Source organism: Bactrocera oleae, chromosome 6 (assembly GCF_042242935.1).
Source record: "Bactrocera oleae isolate idBacOlea1 chromosome 6, idBacOlea1, whole genome shotgun sequence".
NCBI lineage: Eukaryota > Metazoa > Arthropoda > Insecta > Diptera > Tephritidae > Bactrocera > Bactrocera oleae.
Genome location: NC_091540.1, coordinates 46,187,769 through 46,205,601, shown reverse-complemented (window position 1 = coordinate 46,205,601; position 17,833 = coordinate 46,187,769). Strand labels below are relative to the sequence as shown.

Sequence of the window (17,833 nt, the reverse complement as noted above, 5' to 3'; positions counted from 1 at the left end):
AGAAAAACACGAATTTTACTATCTGGCGTTATCACTATTTACTTCGACTGTGAACGGACTTCAAATGCCAAACGCCGCAAAATAATAAAATAAATTCATTAAATTTTCAAAACGTTAAAATGTATTTACTTTTAAGTGCCAATACAATTGTAGATTACTAATATATATTTTTATAAATTAAAAATGTACAAGTACTTCATTTCTACTTTATGGATATTTGTATTTTAATTCCGATCTCACCTCGATTGCATTTTTTGCAAAAGAAAAACACGAATTTTACTATCTGGCGTTATCACTATTTACTTCGGCTGTGAACGGACTTCAAATGCCAAACGCCGCAAAATAATAAAATAAATTAATTAAATTTTCAAAACGCGCACTGATTAAGTGCTATTAAAATGTATTTACTTTTAAGTACCAATACATTTGTAGATTACTAATATATATTTTTATAAATTAAAAATGTACAAGTACTTCATTTCTACTTTATGGATTATGTCGCTATACACATATAATTTGCGAAAGTTTCATTGATTAATTTGTCTATTATCAGATGAATGAACCTGAAAAGGATTGATGTTCTGTGGGAAGTAAGCGCGGGTTTCGTCTGATTTTACATCTTCTTAAATTTGCATGAAACACCAACTAGAGAATATTATATACCAAATTTGAAAACTATTTCGTGAGACATGAACCTTAAACTTAGCGGAGTCCCGCCTATAGTAAAATTTTTGAACTGATCCATGAGAACTAGGTATACTATCATTCTCGTAAAATTTTAATAATTATATTATTAAATATTTTTAATTTCAAAAATACTGGCCCGATATTAACCAATTATAGCATTTGTTTTATAAGCTTGATCGAAAATTTATACACCTTTGAAATAAGAGAAAAACGTGGACGATATATATGTTTTTAATTTTTTACGAACTTACTTACTAGTAATAATAATAGTATTTTCAAAAAGCTCGATATCAAAATATAAATATGGAGGCTATCTGCAAAAAACGGAGGATTTAATGTTTTTACTTATGACTCAATTTTTCAAAAAATAGTTGTTTAGTCTAATACTAAGTCGAGTGTTGTACAGTGTAAGAATTGCTTTAAAAAGCAGTAAAAATATGATCCTTGACCAGTCCTTTCTTGCATTCCATCATATTTTTGTTCTTTGGTTATGAATTGGTCTAAGAGAAATAAGAGCGACTGCTTGTTTGACTCGTCATTCGAAAATTTGCCTATAAGTTGTGTTTTGAAACTGTTTTCTAAATCATCCAGAAGTAAAGCTATCACTCGTAAATATAATTTTGTTGAAGCTCATTCGATACTTTATTTATGTCTGCTGCCAAGTGTTTGAAATCAGAGAATCATAAATTGACTTCCAGAGTTAAGAGCTTTATAATAATCGCTTGAATGAAAATATCGCTGTTGAGATCGCTGTACACGACGCTCTGCGGCAATTTAAAATTTTAAGTTCAGTTGGAATGCGATCAGCGTAGTGAACGGTGCGGCATATCGGCACAAGGGAAAAAAATTTCAATTGCTGTTTTTGTTTTGCTAAGTTTGGAAACTCAACACGTTTGCCTAAAAAGTATAAATATAAATAAAGAAAAATAACTACATTTTTTGTACTTGCGTATTCAAATAATTCGGAAGAGAGGAGTTGAAATATAATGCAGAATAATTACAATAAAAACAACAAAATTAATATAAATTAATATTACGAGTATATAACGGCTTTATGTATGAGTTGACGGCAAAAACTGTTTCAGTGATATTTTGTTCAAATGAGTTTTTTCTGGCGAACTTCGAAGCTTTAAAAGCGGCTATTTTTGTGTTAAAATAAAAAAATATGGAAAAATAATTTTTTCTCCTTACAAAATTTGTATTCTTTTTTTTCAAATTATTTAAGTTTCAAGAAAATATTTAAAATACAGTGCACTCCCTTTAACATGACCAAATGAAAACCTGTTTCGTTAAAGATACAAAATCTATTTAAGTTATCAATTGTGTCTACTTTGTTCAAATAATTACGATATTGTTAATCATAATTTACGACTTCACAACTCTTTATTAATTTACAACAAAGTTCCCTCTACTATATATGTAGTATCAAAGCACTTACATGTTTGCACATACTTATGTTTATGGGCTTATGGTATTTTAAATATGACATCACGTATCTGATAAGCTGAAATGCACGTGAAAGTGTCATTTAGTTTGATAACTCGTCAATTAGCAACTAAAAGAGCGGTGCATCTTATCTAATCTTTTAATTTTGCTACTTGAAAATTTCATTATACTGGAAATAGGCGTGGCGTTCAGCTAAGTTTTTGTAGAGAAACTGAAAAGATGTTATAAATATAGCTTATGATTGGACTAAATCATTTATATATTTGGAGATAAAATTTCTGTCAGTTTGCACCTAAGTTTTCTTTTTAAAAATGTATAAAAACTCACGGAAAATGCCTCCATAATTTACCTCCATAAGCTCTACCTACATACGCTAATATGTATGAGTTTCGCACGTAAATTTGATTATCTCTTATCGACGTGTAAATGAGGCGCGTAATCTAATCGCAGATGTCAATAATGTCGGGAAAATTGTAGCTCTAATAGTAAGACTCAATCACACAGTGCCTCGACCCAGCAGTCATCATTCACTGATAGCTTCTACAATCAGCAAATATTGCTTGTTTATAGGCGTTATCTTTGTTTATGAATTATGTATTTGTCTGTAGAGTGTCTTTAATTATAGACTATATAAATCCAATATATGTAAGTACTACAATTTGTACCCTTAAGATAATGCAATAATAATTTGAATATAATCTCAAAATAAATAAAAATTAATATAATAGTGAAAGGAGAAGTGTATATTATTATTTAAACTAAATACTTTTATTTAAATAAAGTTAGAGGCGGTTAGAGAGTTGACAGTTCACACTACAGGTCGTATTTGTACCATACATACCGTTAAAAACGTTCGTTACATGCGTAATTTACCAATTTTAATGCAACTCTGTGTTATTTTTAAATATACAGTTGTAATAAAAAGAAATGAGGTTTCCTTCAAGGACTAAAAAGTTCAGGGAAAGAACTATCTTTGAATGAAAATATGGCTTTAACCTTCGACACTATGAGAATCTAGACCACCATCTGGCGTAATGCTTTTTTGTGACGGTCTTTCAACATTTCGATATCGGTTCGACACAGTAGAAACTCGAAGCTTTCAGAATATGCGTTTGTTGCTATCTGACAGCCTCATTTGAGTTAAATCTTTCCTTAAAGAGCCACTTTTTGACTCTGGGAAAGAGGAAATAGTAGATGGTGGCCAAATCTGGTGAATACAATTGGTGGGGGACCAGTTCATAGCATAATCCCTTAACTTTTAGGGATATATTTAGTACAATATTATAAGATAAAATCCCTTACTGGTGCGATCCCTCAGTCAGGATACGCAGTACATAGTCATGATTATTTGAGTATTAAGTCCTTCAAAGCAGTTTCGAATTCTGAGTACTCTAAAGTACTACTGACTTCTTGTAAACTTTGTTTTATTTGTAAAAAAAATTGTAATTTTGTTATGCTGGCAGTAAATAGTTTTGAAACAAAATATGTTTTTAATTTTTAATTAAATTTTTATTGCCTCTAATTTACAAGTTCATTATATTAGGAAATAGTGCGAATAACATTGTAATTTAATCTACAAAAGATCAAGAAAGTTAAATAGCAGCTAACCATAACATAAGTAGGTTAAGGAAATGTATGGAGAAGAAATGAAATAAGGAAAATGTAAATGCAACATTAAAAACATGAAAATATTCTCAGTGGCATAATTCAGCGAAGAAACGGCATAAAATATAAAGATAAACGGCAACCCTGTACATAATAACAGATTTTATATAAATTGAAGCCAACAAAATAAACAAAACTCACACGTGCTGACTTCAGCTGCCGGTAAATGGATACTACAACCGAGGTGAGTATAAATGTGAGAGAGAGAGAGAAAGAGAGTGAACCGCGCTCAATTTACTCACATTGGTGAAAATATAATAATTCTTGTGTTTGGTTGAGTGGTGTATGTAGGTAGCTATGCATTAAAAAAAAAAAGTAAGCAAAAATATTTGCCATAATGAAGATCCAAGTACGCGTGCATCTTTTATACAAACATTCAATGTTGCGAAATACCGGGATTTAGGAAGAAATATTTGAATAGATATTGATAGTGATAGTGAACCACTCATGAAGAATATTCGCGCGAATAACATCTTCAATAGTTTATACTCGTATCTAATACTTTGAAGTTTGTCAGTCGTTTGGCAAACTAGTGAATTAGCTCGGCAATGTGAAAAATTTCTGTTTAGAAATTTTGATTCAAATTTAACATTTACAAATTTATTATAATCAAGCGGAGATTCACTCATTATACCAGAGATTGGTGGCGGAACTGCTGTGTTACGTGGATTTTCCTTGACGAAGTTATAACATTGTTTAGTGACGCACTAGTTGTGTGTTCACGCCATTAGGGCTGCCAAGTGTCGAAAATTTTTAGTATGTAATGGCAAACAGGCCACGAGTGAAATACAGCCCCACTAGCACAGATAACACAGATAATGTGAGTCCTTAAAATAAAAATTTATAATTTAATGTTAAAGTAGTAAAAATCGAGCATTGAAGAGAAAAACTTTAAATAAGTTTAACTTTATAAAAAGTTATTATTGGTTTAAATAGCTGTCACGTTGATGTCATATTATGGCTGCGATTTAGAATAAAGACCTCCTATTTGGAGTTAAGATAAGCATGTACTGATGGACGTTGCCTTATAGTTTTTATTAAATTTGTTCATAAATTTCATAATACCAATTTTGAGTTTCTTATACAAGTAATTATAACGAAAGTTTGAACTTTAAAGGTAACTATAGGTTACGTACATTTTTTTAAGTTATGAACTTAAGTTATTTGAGGTTACAACAATTTGTAAGTCGATCAAATAGAAATTTGTGTACCACTTTGTTTAAATTAACACACCACCATGGTTATAAAACAGAATCATGGCAACTCCGAGTAAATTTTGTTTGCGCATGCCTTGTAGAGCAACGCAAATGTGTGGAACATAAATAACAGCTGTTTAATGTGTACAATATAGTAAATGATGGTATACTTTTAGGATGAAAGAGCGCGAACTGAGCAATCCAACAGCCGTTGGGAAAAAATCAAAAAGAATTGCATGTCCCCATGGTATGAAAAGGTGAGTAAATACTCGTATGTGTGCAGGGAATACGTTTAACCCTTGAAATATTTGTGTAACAGATATCTGTGGAGCCCACAATGTTCCTGTATATGTTTGCCTTCATGATAACCTCTGTGGTGGAACAGGACTTTTTCGTACAGAAGGCCTGTCGGGTTAACAATAATTTTACCGATGAAATATGTTCGAACATTATGGCGGATGAGAACGCCATATATAAAAGACAAGTGCAGGTAATTCACTATGGTATTATTACAACCGAAAATGCTTTAAAGAAAAATTAGCCAATACTTTAAAAATAAAAAAAATTAAATTAATATGCGTAGATGTATGTATATATATGTACTTATGTGTATGTATGTAATAAAATAGAAAAATATTTCCATTAATATACATAATTAATTAAAAATAAGATAATATATACCTATATATAATAAATATATGTATATAATTGATAAAAAATTATTAATAACAAATAATATTTAAAGGAAATAAAGTAAGGTTTTCGAAATTAAATGAAATCTTATCTAATATGACAAAAATGTAGATAAAAAACAAGTAAGGAAGGTCTAAGTTCGGATGTAACCGAACATTTTATACTCTCGCAAAGTCAAATGGTATACTCGTTTGAGATTTCTTTGTGGATCTTGTCGCCTTGTTCTATGTTGACCGATATTTTCGGTAAAAAGTCAACTATAGGCACTGGGGTCCATATTTCAGTATATATTTAGACAATTTTTGGTCACAAGGTGGCATACTTTAAACGTATTATTCACGCAAAGTTTCACCCCGATATAATCATTGTTGCTTGATATGCATAGTGGAAAGTGAAAGAATCAGATGGAATTGAAAATGGTGTTATATGGGAAATAGGCGTGATTGTAGTCCGATTTCGCCCATTTTCGCACTATAACATAGAAATGTGAGAATTTTATATATATTTTCCCACTGTGGGTAGAGGTTCTAAAAACATTTGCTTCCAGTGAATTTTGTTATTATAGCATTAGCGGTTTAGGAGATATGCACATTAAACCTATTAGGGACGGGACCACGCCCACTTAAAAAAAATTTTAATTGCAGATGCCCCTCCCTAATGTGATCCTGTGTACCAAATAGCAGTCTTGTATCTTATTGCGGAGCTTAGTTATGGCAATTTATTTGTTTTTGATTAATGGCGTTTTGTGGGCGTGGCAGTGGTCCGATTACGCCCATCTGCAATAAAAGCCGTCTTACGGTACCAAGAAACTTGTCTACCAAGTTTCTTAAAGATATCTCAATTTAGAGCTTGCACGGACGGAAGGACGGACAGACAGTCACCCAGATTTCAACTCGTCTCTTCATCCTGATCATTTATATATATATAACCCTATATCTAACTCGATTAGTTTTAGGTGATACAAACAACCGTTAGGTGAACAAAACTATTATACTCTGTAGCAACAGGTTGCGAGAGTATAATAATAATTTATATATTATAATATAATATAATGAGCATACGATTAAGTTAAAAATATGAAAGGTAAATAAAATTACTGTTTGAATTTCAAATAAATATCTAAATACTGATTCGGCTGACATAAACAAAATTAATTGTTAAAAAAATTACATTCCAGTACTTTTTTAAAAATAAAAATTGCACGTAATAAGCACCACGCACTATAACACGCTTATTTCCAGATCACAACAGCGAAATTCCATCAAGCGGAGGCGATTTCGGCGCATGTTTTTCCCATTATATTAGCGCTTTTCCTTGGTTCTTTTTCCGATCGACGCGGTCGCAAATTTCCGCTTTTAATGGGCCTGACCGGCAAACTCATCTACTCGGTTATGATCGTTGTGAATGCACGAATGAAGACTTGGCCATTGGAGTACGTCATTTACACAGCCACACTGCCTTCGGCGCTAACGGGTGCGGACGTTGCCATATTCGCATCGTGCTTTGCCTACATCTCGGACATATCAACGCTGAAGAACCGTACGCTTCGTGTAACCATACTAGACATCTGTTATTTGAGCGCTATGCCAACGGGTGTGGCGTTAGGTGAGATTTTTTGTAAAATTAGGGTGTAGGATTTAGTGTTTGTTTACAAATATTAGGGGATTTTCAGGTTCATATCTCTTCTACAATGCATTTAATAACTCGTATGCGGACATGTTTACCGTGAATGCCTCATTATTAGCGCTTGCAATAATTTACACCATATTTGTACTGAAGGTAAGTTGTTGCTGTTATAGGGGTTGAGTGTGGATTAAGTAATAGTGGAACAATTTTAGTGGCAAACTACCGCTAAGCAGCGTTCTCTGCGCGAACTCGGCTGTTGCGGTTTCTTTCCGGATTTCTTCGATAAAGAACATGTCAAGGACTCTTTCACTGTTTTGATCAAAAAACGACCTGGTCATCGACGTCCTTTTCTCATGATTTTACTGATCGCTATGGCTTTGTATACATTCCAACGCGACGAAAATCAGTACTTATATCTATACACCACCTTCAAATTTAATTGGAATGTCGATGTGTACAGCACATTCAAAACATTCAAGTCCACTGCCTACGTGGTGGCCATGTTGGTGGCAGTGCCCTTGATGAATAAAGTATTCCATTGGAAAGATACGGTGTGTGCGCCTGTGATGATCAAATTGCTTAAGAATCTAAGTTTTTATTCGATTTTTCTTGCAGACCATCATCTTCATCGGTGCTTGGGCGCATGCGATTGCTCGTGTCTTTTACTACTTCGCACAAACTGGCACATTTTTCTATGTGGGCGCCCTCATTTGCAGTTTGGGTCCCATAGTGGGTCCAATGATTCGTGCGATGACCTCGAAAATTGTGCCCCAATCCGAGCGTGGCAAGGTATTCGCTCTGCTCGCTGTCTGCGATAATGCCATACCGTTTATTAGCGGTGTCTTTTATTCCCAGGTCTATCGCGCTACCTTAAATAACGATGGCAAGGGTGGTCAGGGTATTTTCTTACTGACCATTGCCACACAGCTAGCCGTCTTCGCACTGATACTGTACGTCGATTTAATTATTTTTCTTTTTATAATATTTTCATTTCTTCGATTTCTTTTTTTTTCAAATTTTTAGCGCTATTCATCTCATCCTTGGTGAACAATCACTAGCCGTTCCGGAAATTAGCGAAAAGGAATCTCAACTCATCCATGAGAATAAAGCTAATCCCGCGACTAAGAATGCCAGCAGTGCTGTTGAGCCCGTTCAAGTTCCTGCTATAAGCGCAAATATAGCAGAGAAGAAAATTTCAACGAATGCCGAGAGTGCGTAATCGAAACGACACGAATTTACATCTGACAAAGAGCTGCCACGCCAAAAACTTTTTCAAATTACATACTTATATAGGGCCTTATGTTGTTATACTAGCAACAATAACAAGGGAGAGAAGTATCGTAGAATTCAAATAATAAAGTACAATATAATATTAGTAATACTAAGAATAAGAAGTTGACCTTCTATATGAAAGACAGGACGAACACTTTGTTTTAGGAAATTTTATGTAATGCTAATACAAATTTTAAAATCGTTATAATTTATTATATAAGAAAAGTCTTTACCTTTCGCTAAAGAGGTTTGAAGTAAAATAAATATATACACATTTCGGAACTAATAACCGCTACATCGCAAGGTAACTACGTATAACAGCTATGGAGAGAACATAGAACTTGATGCATATTGCTACTGACACTTCATGAAACGGTGAATAATTATTACCCTATCCTGTGTGTTATTACCCAAAATAAGTTAATTAAAGTTTCATGGGTTTAATTGCCTCATAAAAAATATAGCTTGAGGGTCGAAAACTAGCAAATTTTGAACGTTTTCTATCTAGGTACGTAGTCTTGAAGTTTGTCTTCACTTTTTGTTCCCACATTACCATCCTCCATCGACGTAGCCGATCGAATAGAAGGCCTAAGAATCGGCATCGGACTCCGGTCAACGATTAGGTAGCGCCGGTAGGATCCATGTAACTAGTAGGTCTAGTTGCAGAAACTATAGGGCTCTGTGCAGAGGCAAAATGGCTCTTGATTTATCCTAAACCTCGATTAAACAAAGATATGTCTCAGTATAGTGAACTACTTCGCAAAAAATATTTTCCTGGAATATTTTGTCGAAATCAACTGAGAGGAAACCTGCAGGTTATAGACCCGCCTCAAAAGAATATCAAGTTCTATCTAAAATAAAATAACTAGGGGAAACCTCGCCCATCCCATGTAAAGTTGAAAAAATATTTTTCTTTGTTTACAGAGAACGCTATTTGAACCCTCTATCCAAAGGAGGTAGTCAGTCATCGATAGATCGATAAATTTAGATATTCTGTACTTTTATTTGAAAAGAAAAATTACAATCTATATGAAAAACACACAAACACAAATGGAATACATAGACATCCTCGGAGAGCCTCATTTATTTTTCGATAAAGTGCGCTGCTTCTCTGCATGCTCCACAACTTTCTCATCCACATAGAGTCCTTTGCGTCGGCGTACGCTGTCCATGTATGCTTTGGCACGGTTGGCTGAGTCTGCCTTTTCGCCAAAATGTGTAATCTCCTCCTCGGTGGTCGGTACCCAGAACGGATCAATGTCGATTATCTAAAACGAGAGTTGAATGTAAACTGAGAGTGTGTGTGTGGGCTTGGTATTAAACGTTTCTAAGCGAGAATGGGATTAAGTGAAAATTTGCAATGATTTTGGCATTGTGTGGTATGTGGCGCAAAGGTGATTGGCAATGGTAATGGTAATGTTGAGAATGTTCGAAACGGTAAATGAATGAAAAAAGGAAACAATATTGCAGTCATGTTGCAAGAGTGCCAGTGCAAATGCGAGCCGATGTAACAGTGGTTGATGTTGGCCGCCTAGTGACGTGTTGTACGTACAGCAAAACCTCATTTCCTTTGGCTGCAGCCAAGCTAATGCGCGTTTGTGTGTCTTTCATACTGAAGTGGCACTTCTCGTCCACATTTTCATGTTCGAACTCTTCACGCTTCATTGAATTGCTTTGTCAAAGGCTCTTAGCGCTCAAGTGTCCTTTTATGCATTTTTCCTGCGGGTGCTTAGGTGTACGGAGTACCGGCGAGAGTGTGAATTTGCGTGTCAATACAAACATACACACACATATATGCACGCGGACAGCTTCATTGCCGTCTGTGACGCTTTCAAGTGTCCGTCTTTCAATTTTCATTGAATTTACGTGATTTTCGTAAATTTTCAAGGATACTGCATCACCTTGCCCTGTGTTGGCACCTTACCAGCTGTGTGTGCCGTTCGCCACGCTCGTTTGTTTTCGACACATTGCCATTGTCGTCCTTTATTACATTTCGCCGGCGCTGGCTGCTAGCGTGTGTGTGTGTGTGGCGTTAAGGTCCTTTGTGCGTTTCAAGTGTCCTGCGTGCGGAAATGCTTAGCTATGACGCCGAAACGAATTCAATTTCTTGTGATTTTTGCAAAATTGCATGCACGGGTGGGTGTAACATGAATGACGACTATGTGTTGGTTAATAGACCATAGCCGATCTCAAAAGTACACTTTCAATGGAGTAAGCTGCGTTGGTCGCGCGGTGAGCGAGCGAATTTTCACAGTTGCTCTCTATAGGACATGACAGGATAAACAGCTTATCTTGTATGAATGGGCACCGTAGCGGTTTCTATGTGCGTGGGTTGCATGTTTGCCTAGGTGATAGCGCAAACATAAATTCATCTATGAAAGCAAGTGAGTTGGCACTTTTAGGAGCCATCAACTTTAATTCTTCCTTTTTTTTCTGGAATGGCATAAAAGTGTGATTTTCGATTGATTGATGAACTTATTGAGGCAACAGCAGCAAGTAGCCGCAGGAGATCCATCAAAGAGAGCAAAACAGGCACTCAGGGAAAATGGATTGTCATTCACTTAGCAGAAAAAATGAAAAGATGCTAAAAACTTTATTGTAGCGTTTACAATTTTTAACATTCATCTGCAGCTTCTTAATGCGCTCAACGAGGAGCAAGTGTATGGTTGCTCTTTTTTCCTCTTGAATTTGATAATCATTTTAAGAGTACTAATACACGTTAAAGCAGTTTACTGAAAGCATCATTTAATGGAGGTCATTAATTAATTAGGGTATTTTAGACAAACCACTTTCTCCAGAAAACATGGTATTCGGTATTTAACAGACACATGTGACTGTAATGGTTTTCTTTAATTAAAATTTCGCCAATGAGAACCGTAGGCTGTGTGTTGGCTGGATGAAGAGCTAGTTTTTTTTTCTTCTTTGATTTTCTTTTTTACAATTTCATTGATATTCTAGACGATCTTAACACTAGATCCTTAGTGGATCCTAGTTATTAAGACATATTGATCCATAAATTAACTTGGTTTTGATCGGTCAGTTTGTAAGGCAGCTATACGATATAGTGGTCCGGTAACAATTTTTTCGGGGAATGCACCATTGCCTGGGCCAATAATCCATGCAAAATTTGTCAAATAAAATTGTTTTCCATATAAGGACTTTTTTGGTTTTGATCGTTCAGTTTGTATGGCAGCTAGTGGATCGATATCAGCGGTTCCAAATGAACCGTTTCTTGGAGAGAGAAAATAATGTGTTCAGAATTTCAGATCGATATCTCAAAAACTGTGGGACTAACAGCGAACTAGCGTTTATACAGACAGGCGGACATGATCAAATCGACTCAGCTCGTCCCGCTGATCATTTATATATATTTTATTGGGTTTTCGAAGCTTTCTTCTCGGTGTTAAAAACTTTGTGGCAAACTAAATATAATATATCCTATTCAGGATATAATAACAATGAAAATTCCAATAGTGCTTAAACTGATAATCGGATCTAATTTAGGGCAAAAACGCACGGATTGATTTAGATTAAAATGTACTCTGAAAATAACGACAACTATTCCTCATCGACTTTTCGGGAAATGTTTTTTGTTATATTATACTCGTATGTGATTGTTGAAAGAATCTTCAAAAATCAAACGAGTTGTCAAAATATGGTGAGATTCGAAACAGTTGAACTTTGTTATGTTTTTGGGTTAGAAAAAAAAGTTGGTTGATGAGATAAGAGTGAGAATGGTTAATAACTGGAAGAAAACTGAAAAATGTACCTTGTTCCTTTGTCAGCTTTATTTAAAGGTTTCTCAAATGTGTTGAAATTGGAATAATCGATATAAACCAAGCCTTGTACAACATAATCTATCTATTTCAATTCATATAACATCGGCATACCCCAAAACTTAATATTTCGTTATTTATTTGTTTACCGCACTAATAATTGCTTGCTTTTCCCAAACGTCTAGAGTTGATGACAGAAAGAGTAGCCAGGTCAGAATGACAAAATATACGCAATAACTTCCAAAGACCCAAAAAATCATATTCCGAGGTCACCATTCAGCGGCTGTAATAGTTTGTTGGGGAGTCTTCTGTAAAGGCGTTACATCTGTTCACTTCTGTGAAAAAGGGGTTCAAACTGGAGCAAAACTGTACCAGCAGGATGTTTCAGAAGACGTAATAAAACAGTTAAGCAATACTCTCTTCGTTAGAGATCTTTGGATATTCCAGCACACAGCATTGGATCTCCTACACACGAAGCAAAAACGACACAGCAGTGGCTTAAAAGCAATATTCCTGGTTTCATAGCTGCAGATTATTGAACGTCTGAAAGTATAGATTCGAGTCCTTTGGACTAAAGCTTGGGATCAGGGTTAGAGAACATGGCCTATCGAATACTCTACAGAAATTTTGAAGAGTCTCAAAAAATCTTTGGTTCGAGCAGCTTCGTCAATACCAATGAAAACTGTTCGTGCTGCTATTGATTAATGGCCGAATCGTTTGAGGAGTGTAGTACGAAAGCAAAGGGTGACCATTTCGAACAAAATTTGCACATCGCTCATTTATTAAATGCATTATTAAATAAAATTAATTTCATTAAAACTGTATTATAGTTTATTTTGGTATAACGGCCTGAACTTGTAACAGATCTTATGAACTAAAGACTAAGTGTAAGTCTAAAGCTTTAACTAATTTAACTATTAAATAACTTCCAAGAATTAAAAAAGCAAATAAGGTCAAACGAACCAAATCTACAAATCTTTATGTATTCAATAACTAATTAGGGAGAAACATTGCATTGAAATCCTCAAACACACACATACATATCTACAAATCAATATGAGATAAGAATTGATTGACATCAACACCAGGCTATCCTAATAAGACATCTCTCACATAGTGCGTACAAATTCATAGAGGCACTCATACATCCCTACCGACCTATCAGCGAGCAGAAGGTAAAAGAGCAGCGAAGCAACAAAACAAAGACAACCTTTTGAGTTCAGGTGAAATTGAGTGTGGAATTTTTACTGCTGCGCAATTTCGTCGAAGTTCGAGCACACCTTCACGAACAGGGGTACCATCCGGGTGTGCCGTCATTGGGCCCACTTGGTTGCTTGCGGGCACCACCACCAGCTGGCATCACATGGCGACTGATCATTATCTGCCAACACTTTTGCTTGTTTATCACACCAAAAATCACCTGAAGGGAGTAGTAAATGCCATGCAAGTAAGAAAATAAACTCGACAACAACAACGACGACAACAATGAGATCAGCCAATTGAGGATGCATACAAGAAAATGATGAACCGTGACAGCGCACAATGACGAGCGTTGGTATAACACGTAATTCAACTAAAATTATGCACACATACACACACACACATGTAAACATGCATGTTAGTATACTTATATGTGCGTATGTTTGTTGCGAAAAGGATATTCCAAAGGGGAGAAATTGAAATGAGCTTGAGTAGGTGATCAAGTGGCTCGTAAATATTCATAAATTTCGACAAGTCGTGATTGTTATACGAGGTTTCATTATAATGCCTTAACAACAAAAACAATAACAGTGGAACCAAGCAGTTATTTCATAAATACGCATTTACGTGGACCTCTATAGTATTTACATATATACTTGTACTTGTATGCATTAGGGTGAGGTCGAGTTCTACCATTCTTCATTTGTGAAGAATTACCTAGGGTTTTTTTTTGTACATTTTTGGGCTTAGCTAGGCAAAGGAATAATATTCGAAATTTCAGATTTGAAGTAAAACTCTAAGAAAGAGAATTTGGATTTCGAACCCTAGTCTGCCATTATATTCTTTCAATCCTATGACATATCCATGTCTTCAAAAATCGTTAGAATTCAAAGTACCCATTTAATCATGCCTGTAGATTGGTCCCAAAATATCGGTGAAGCATTCGAAGCCATAACTTGAGGTTTCCATGACAGAGGATCAACTTAATCGCAATGGAGCCAGATTAACCATATACATATACGATTATGAATTGTCATATCTGTCGTGTTCCCAGCAATGATTCTGGAAATGTTTTGCGCCACTACAGTAAGAATAACAAATGCTTTCATTATCTCATTTTTTTCCTCCAAACTACACGATCGCATCAAGGTGGGATATATGTTCAATTTGTATTCGTTCCTAAGATGAGAATATTATTGGAACCGTCTATCAGCGGATACTGAGACTTTTCAATTATCTACTACAGTAGGGTGTGAAATATTGCATAAAACCTAATTTTTCTAAAAAAAATAATAAATAAAAGCAAAACGAAAATACCCGAGTGGTGTCTTAAGAGCACACGCGCTGGACACATGACATGTGTTTGACGTAGGAAGCAAGCATACACAATGAGGTGGAGTATGCATATTAAAAATACAATAAGAGCAACAACCGAGCGCAGAAGATGCGGCAAATAAACGACGTGACCGGGCGGAAGATTATGTGGATAGGATCGGCAACAGGTCCAACAAAAACTAAAACAAAAACTGAAGCATATATGCATATAGATAAGTATGACGCTTTAAGAGGATGAGGCAAGTGTGTCCTTCACGAGTGCAGCAACAACCAACTGCAAACAACGAAAACCAACATTAAGAGGATTGCAAACACGAGAAAATAATACAGACGCTTGTGTATATGTGTGTGTGTATGTAGAACGTGTGTTCCAATCTGTACAACTACAGCGATCGTAAAAGATATGCATTCGCAAGATGTGTCTGTCCGGCGCGGTATACGGGCTGCCACCACCACCGCCGCCGGCTTTCAGGCTCAATTTACGTGGTTAGCTACCGGGCTACGCACGGTCAAGAGCGTGGAGATCATAATCGGCCTAGCCGCACTAAACGAATGTACAAACTCAAGTACACACACACACATATATGCATGTATGATTATGTTTGTAGGTCTGATTTGAAATGTTGGCAAAGGCAAAGACACGATCTAGAAGGAAATTATCACGCGCGGATCAGAGCGGCATGAATGTCGTTTTGACAGCCACGACTGCACGCGCATGCTATGTGTGTGTGTGGGTATTGAACAAATGGTGGCATGTACACAAACACAAACACGCACACAGGTGTTAAGAAGACGCTCAAGTGGCTGCCTGACTGGCTGGCTGGCACTGCGAATGCGCTCGGACGCACTGATCTAAATATTTTAATGCCCGACAGCTGCTATGCAGATACACACACACACATGCGCAAATGCGCAGACACACAAATGTAATATGCTGCATTACCTGTGCAGATTATTGTTCTTCGTGAACCGTCATACACACATACACATGTGGTTGCAACGACTCATGTATGGGCATAAGTGTATGTGTATGGGTTTTGTGATCGCTTGAGTATTATCAATCGCCTCCATTGTGGTTAAATGGACAGGAAAAACGAAAACAAAATCAAATCTCACTTATAATTGTATTGAAAGGTTTTATTACTCTTCAGTTATGCTCCATATTGTTATTGCTTTTGTTGTTGTTGTTGATTTTTTGTTAACTAAATAAAAGCCGTTACTACTACAGCATAATAAATGATTGTGGAGCGCATTAGTGCTCCGCTTACAATGGCCAGCACAACGCTTTGAAATACACACAACCAAAGCAACAACGCACGTATTCACACAAACATTGAAGCATACATGAATCAGCATACAAATATAAAAATTCTGATTTCTTGGTTCCAAAAAGGTATGTCTAAAAGGAGAAAGAGCGCTTCTGGGTATAGCCAGCAGGTAGACGGCGGGCAGCCAACCAGCGGTCGCTTTGCTACGCAGTTACCTGCCTCGCGTCGAACACATGCTGCTACACAAATAATTTCTTATCAGATTCTTCATTCTTTATTCCGCACTTTTTTACGTCTGCGGTGTTGTTGCTGTTGCCGTTGTCGATTTTTACGAGCGTCTTTTTGCTTTGTTGGCCTCTTGTTGAGATTAAGCGCGCTAAGCATTGCAATCCGACCGTCAACTGAAGTGTAGCAGCTACCGAATTTGAAGCGTGAGGCAAGAAAGCAAAACCAAAACACACATGCTTACATAAATACACTTATAACCTCCGGCAACGTAGCGTTAGGCCAGTCGCTCCAACTTGTTGATATGCGAAGCAATGAGGTGAAGGTTTCTTTTTGAGGAAATCATTGGAATGACCAATTTTTTGTGAACCGAAATTGAAACTGAAATTTCGAACATTTCCTTTGTGGCACTACCAGCCGCTTGATTTGCATTTAAATTGATTTTATCTACTTGAATCTTAATTAGAAGATTATGGAATCGCTATTTCTCGAAATTAAATTTTAATTAACATAAGTCGTTAAGCCGTTTGTGTATGTAAGTATTGCCGTGTGCTAAGATTTAATTTAACGTAACATTACCTTGGAAATAGCGCTCACAAACTTCAAGATCACACCAAAGTATTAGATAACTTTCATAGATCGTAGAAAGGCAATGTTCTGAGTCAAACAACCAACTTCCTCAATAAATATTTCCTTTCTATTGCTTTTTTCTATATACAAACATACTCGTATATATTTGTATATCTAACCTCACTAATAATAATAATGACTGTAGGTAACCCATTTTACCACTAAACCATATTTAACATGGGAAAGCATATCATTGGCAAAAAATTCAATCCCACCCTATCTCCTTCTTTATCGCTAATTTTTCCTTTGCGCGCCTATCTCCATTTTCGAACACAATCTCAATTTTATTATCTATCTATCACTATTTTCATGATAATTTTTATCTTTATTTCTACTTTACTTATACTATATAGGTCGTCATTTCTATCTCTATCTTATCTCTATAACTACTCTCGATAAATTTTTCTTATTTCCGCTCTCACGTACAGATAGTGTATCATCCTTTCTCTCTCTCTCTTTCGGCATTTGAATCTCATCATCCACTGAATTTGCGGTAACTTGCGGTAACTTGCTTAGCTTTTCTTTAACCGATCCTTTCTATTTAGACCTCATTTAAGGGGTTATATCATATGTGAATTTCAAAAGTCGATTTTTTTGCATATAAAAGTATATACATATATTTGAAAATATTCTTCAAATATTTATCCGGAAAACAGTTTCGAAGATATGAGCATATTTGTAAGATTTTTTTAACTCTATGCAACCGGGTCCCAAAACTTAAAACGCGTTTTTCTCGAAATGTTGTTTACTGCACCGTTCGACTTGAAATTTCCACACGACCTTTTTAGATATGTTTATCAGTAATGATGAACGG

The 17,833-nt window shown here is 35.8% G+C and overlaps 2 protein-coding genes across 7 annotated transcripts in view; one reads left to right on the top strand and one right to left on the bottom strand.

Annotated features, from left to right (window-relative positions):
- The first annotated feature begins 1,448 nt into the window (after positions 1-1,448).
- Positions 1,449-8,874, top strand: LOC106621467 (lysosomal proton-coupled steroid conjugate and bile acid symporter SLC46A3). Of its 6 annotated transcripts, none has more exons than XM_036372279.2 (9): positions 1,449-1,591; positions 3,664-3,982; positions 5,171-5,251; positions 5,314-5,484; positions 6,929-7,292; positions 7,360-7,466; positions 7,526-7,864; positions 7,929-8,263; positions 8,337-8,874. In XM_036372279.2, exons 2-9 carry the CDS (start codon positions 3,965-3,967, stop codon positions 8,530-8,532), a joined length of 1,611 nt encoding a protein of 536 aa, XP_036228172.2. In that variant the 5' UTR covers positions 1,449-1,591; positions 3,664-3,964; the 3' UTR covers positions 8,533-8,874. The 6 variants fall into 6 exon arrangements, with proteins under 6 accessions (XP_036228172.2, XP_036228173.2, XP_014095844.2 ...); XM_036372280.2 differs by having other exon boundaries at positions 1,464-1,591; positions 3,677-3,982; XM_014240369.3 differs by having other exon boundaries at positions 1,471-1,591; positions 3,716-3,982.
- A 694-nt stretch (positions 8,875-9,568) lies between these two features.
- LOC106621279 (elongation factor-like GTPase 1) overlaps positions 9,569-17,833 on the bottom strand; it is a 151,403-nt gene continuing 143,138 nt past the window's right edge. Inside the window, exon 9 of the mRNA XM_014240063.3 lies at positions 9,569-9,853. Coding sequence (XP_014095538.2) covers positions 9,665-9,853 — 189 coding nt within the window. The 3' untranslated portion in view covers positions 9,569-9,664. The remainder of the gene's footprint in view (positions 9,854-17,833) is intronic.

Coding starts and splice junctions, on each gene's coding strand:
- LOC106621467 (XM_014240361.3), top strand. CDS start 4,562: ATGGCAAACAGGCCACGAGTGAAATACAGCCCCACTAGCACAGATAAC. Junction 7,293..7,359: donor GCCAACGGGTGTGGCGTTAG/GTGAGATTTTTT, acceptor GGGGATTTTCAG/GTTCATATCTCTTCTACAAT. Junction 8,264..8,336: donor GCCGTCTTCGCACTGATACT/GTACGTCGATTT, acceptor TCAAATTTTTAG/CGCTATTCATCTCATCCTTG.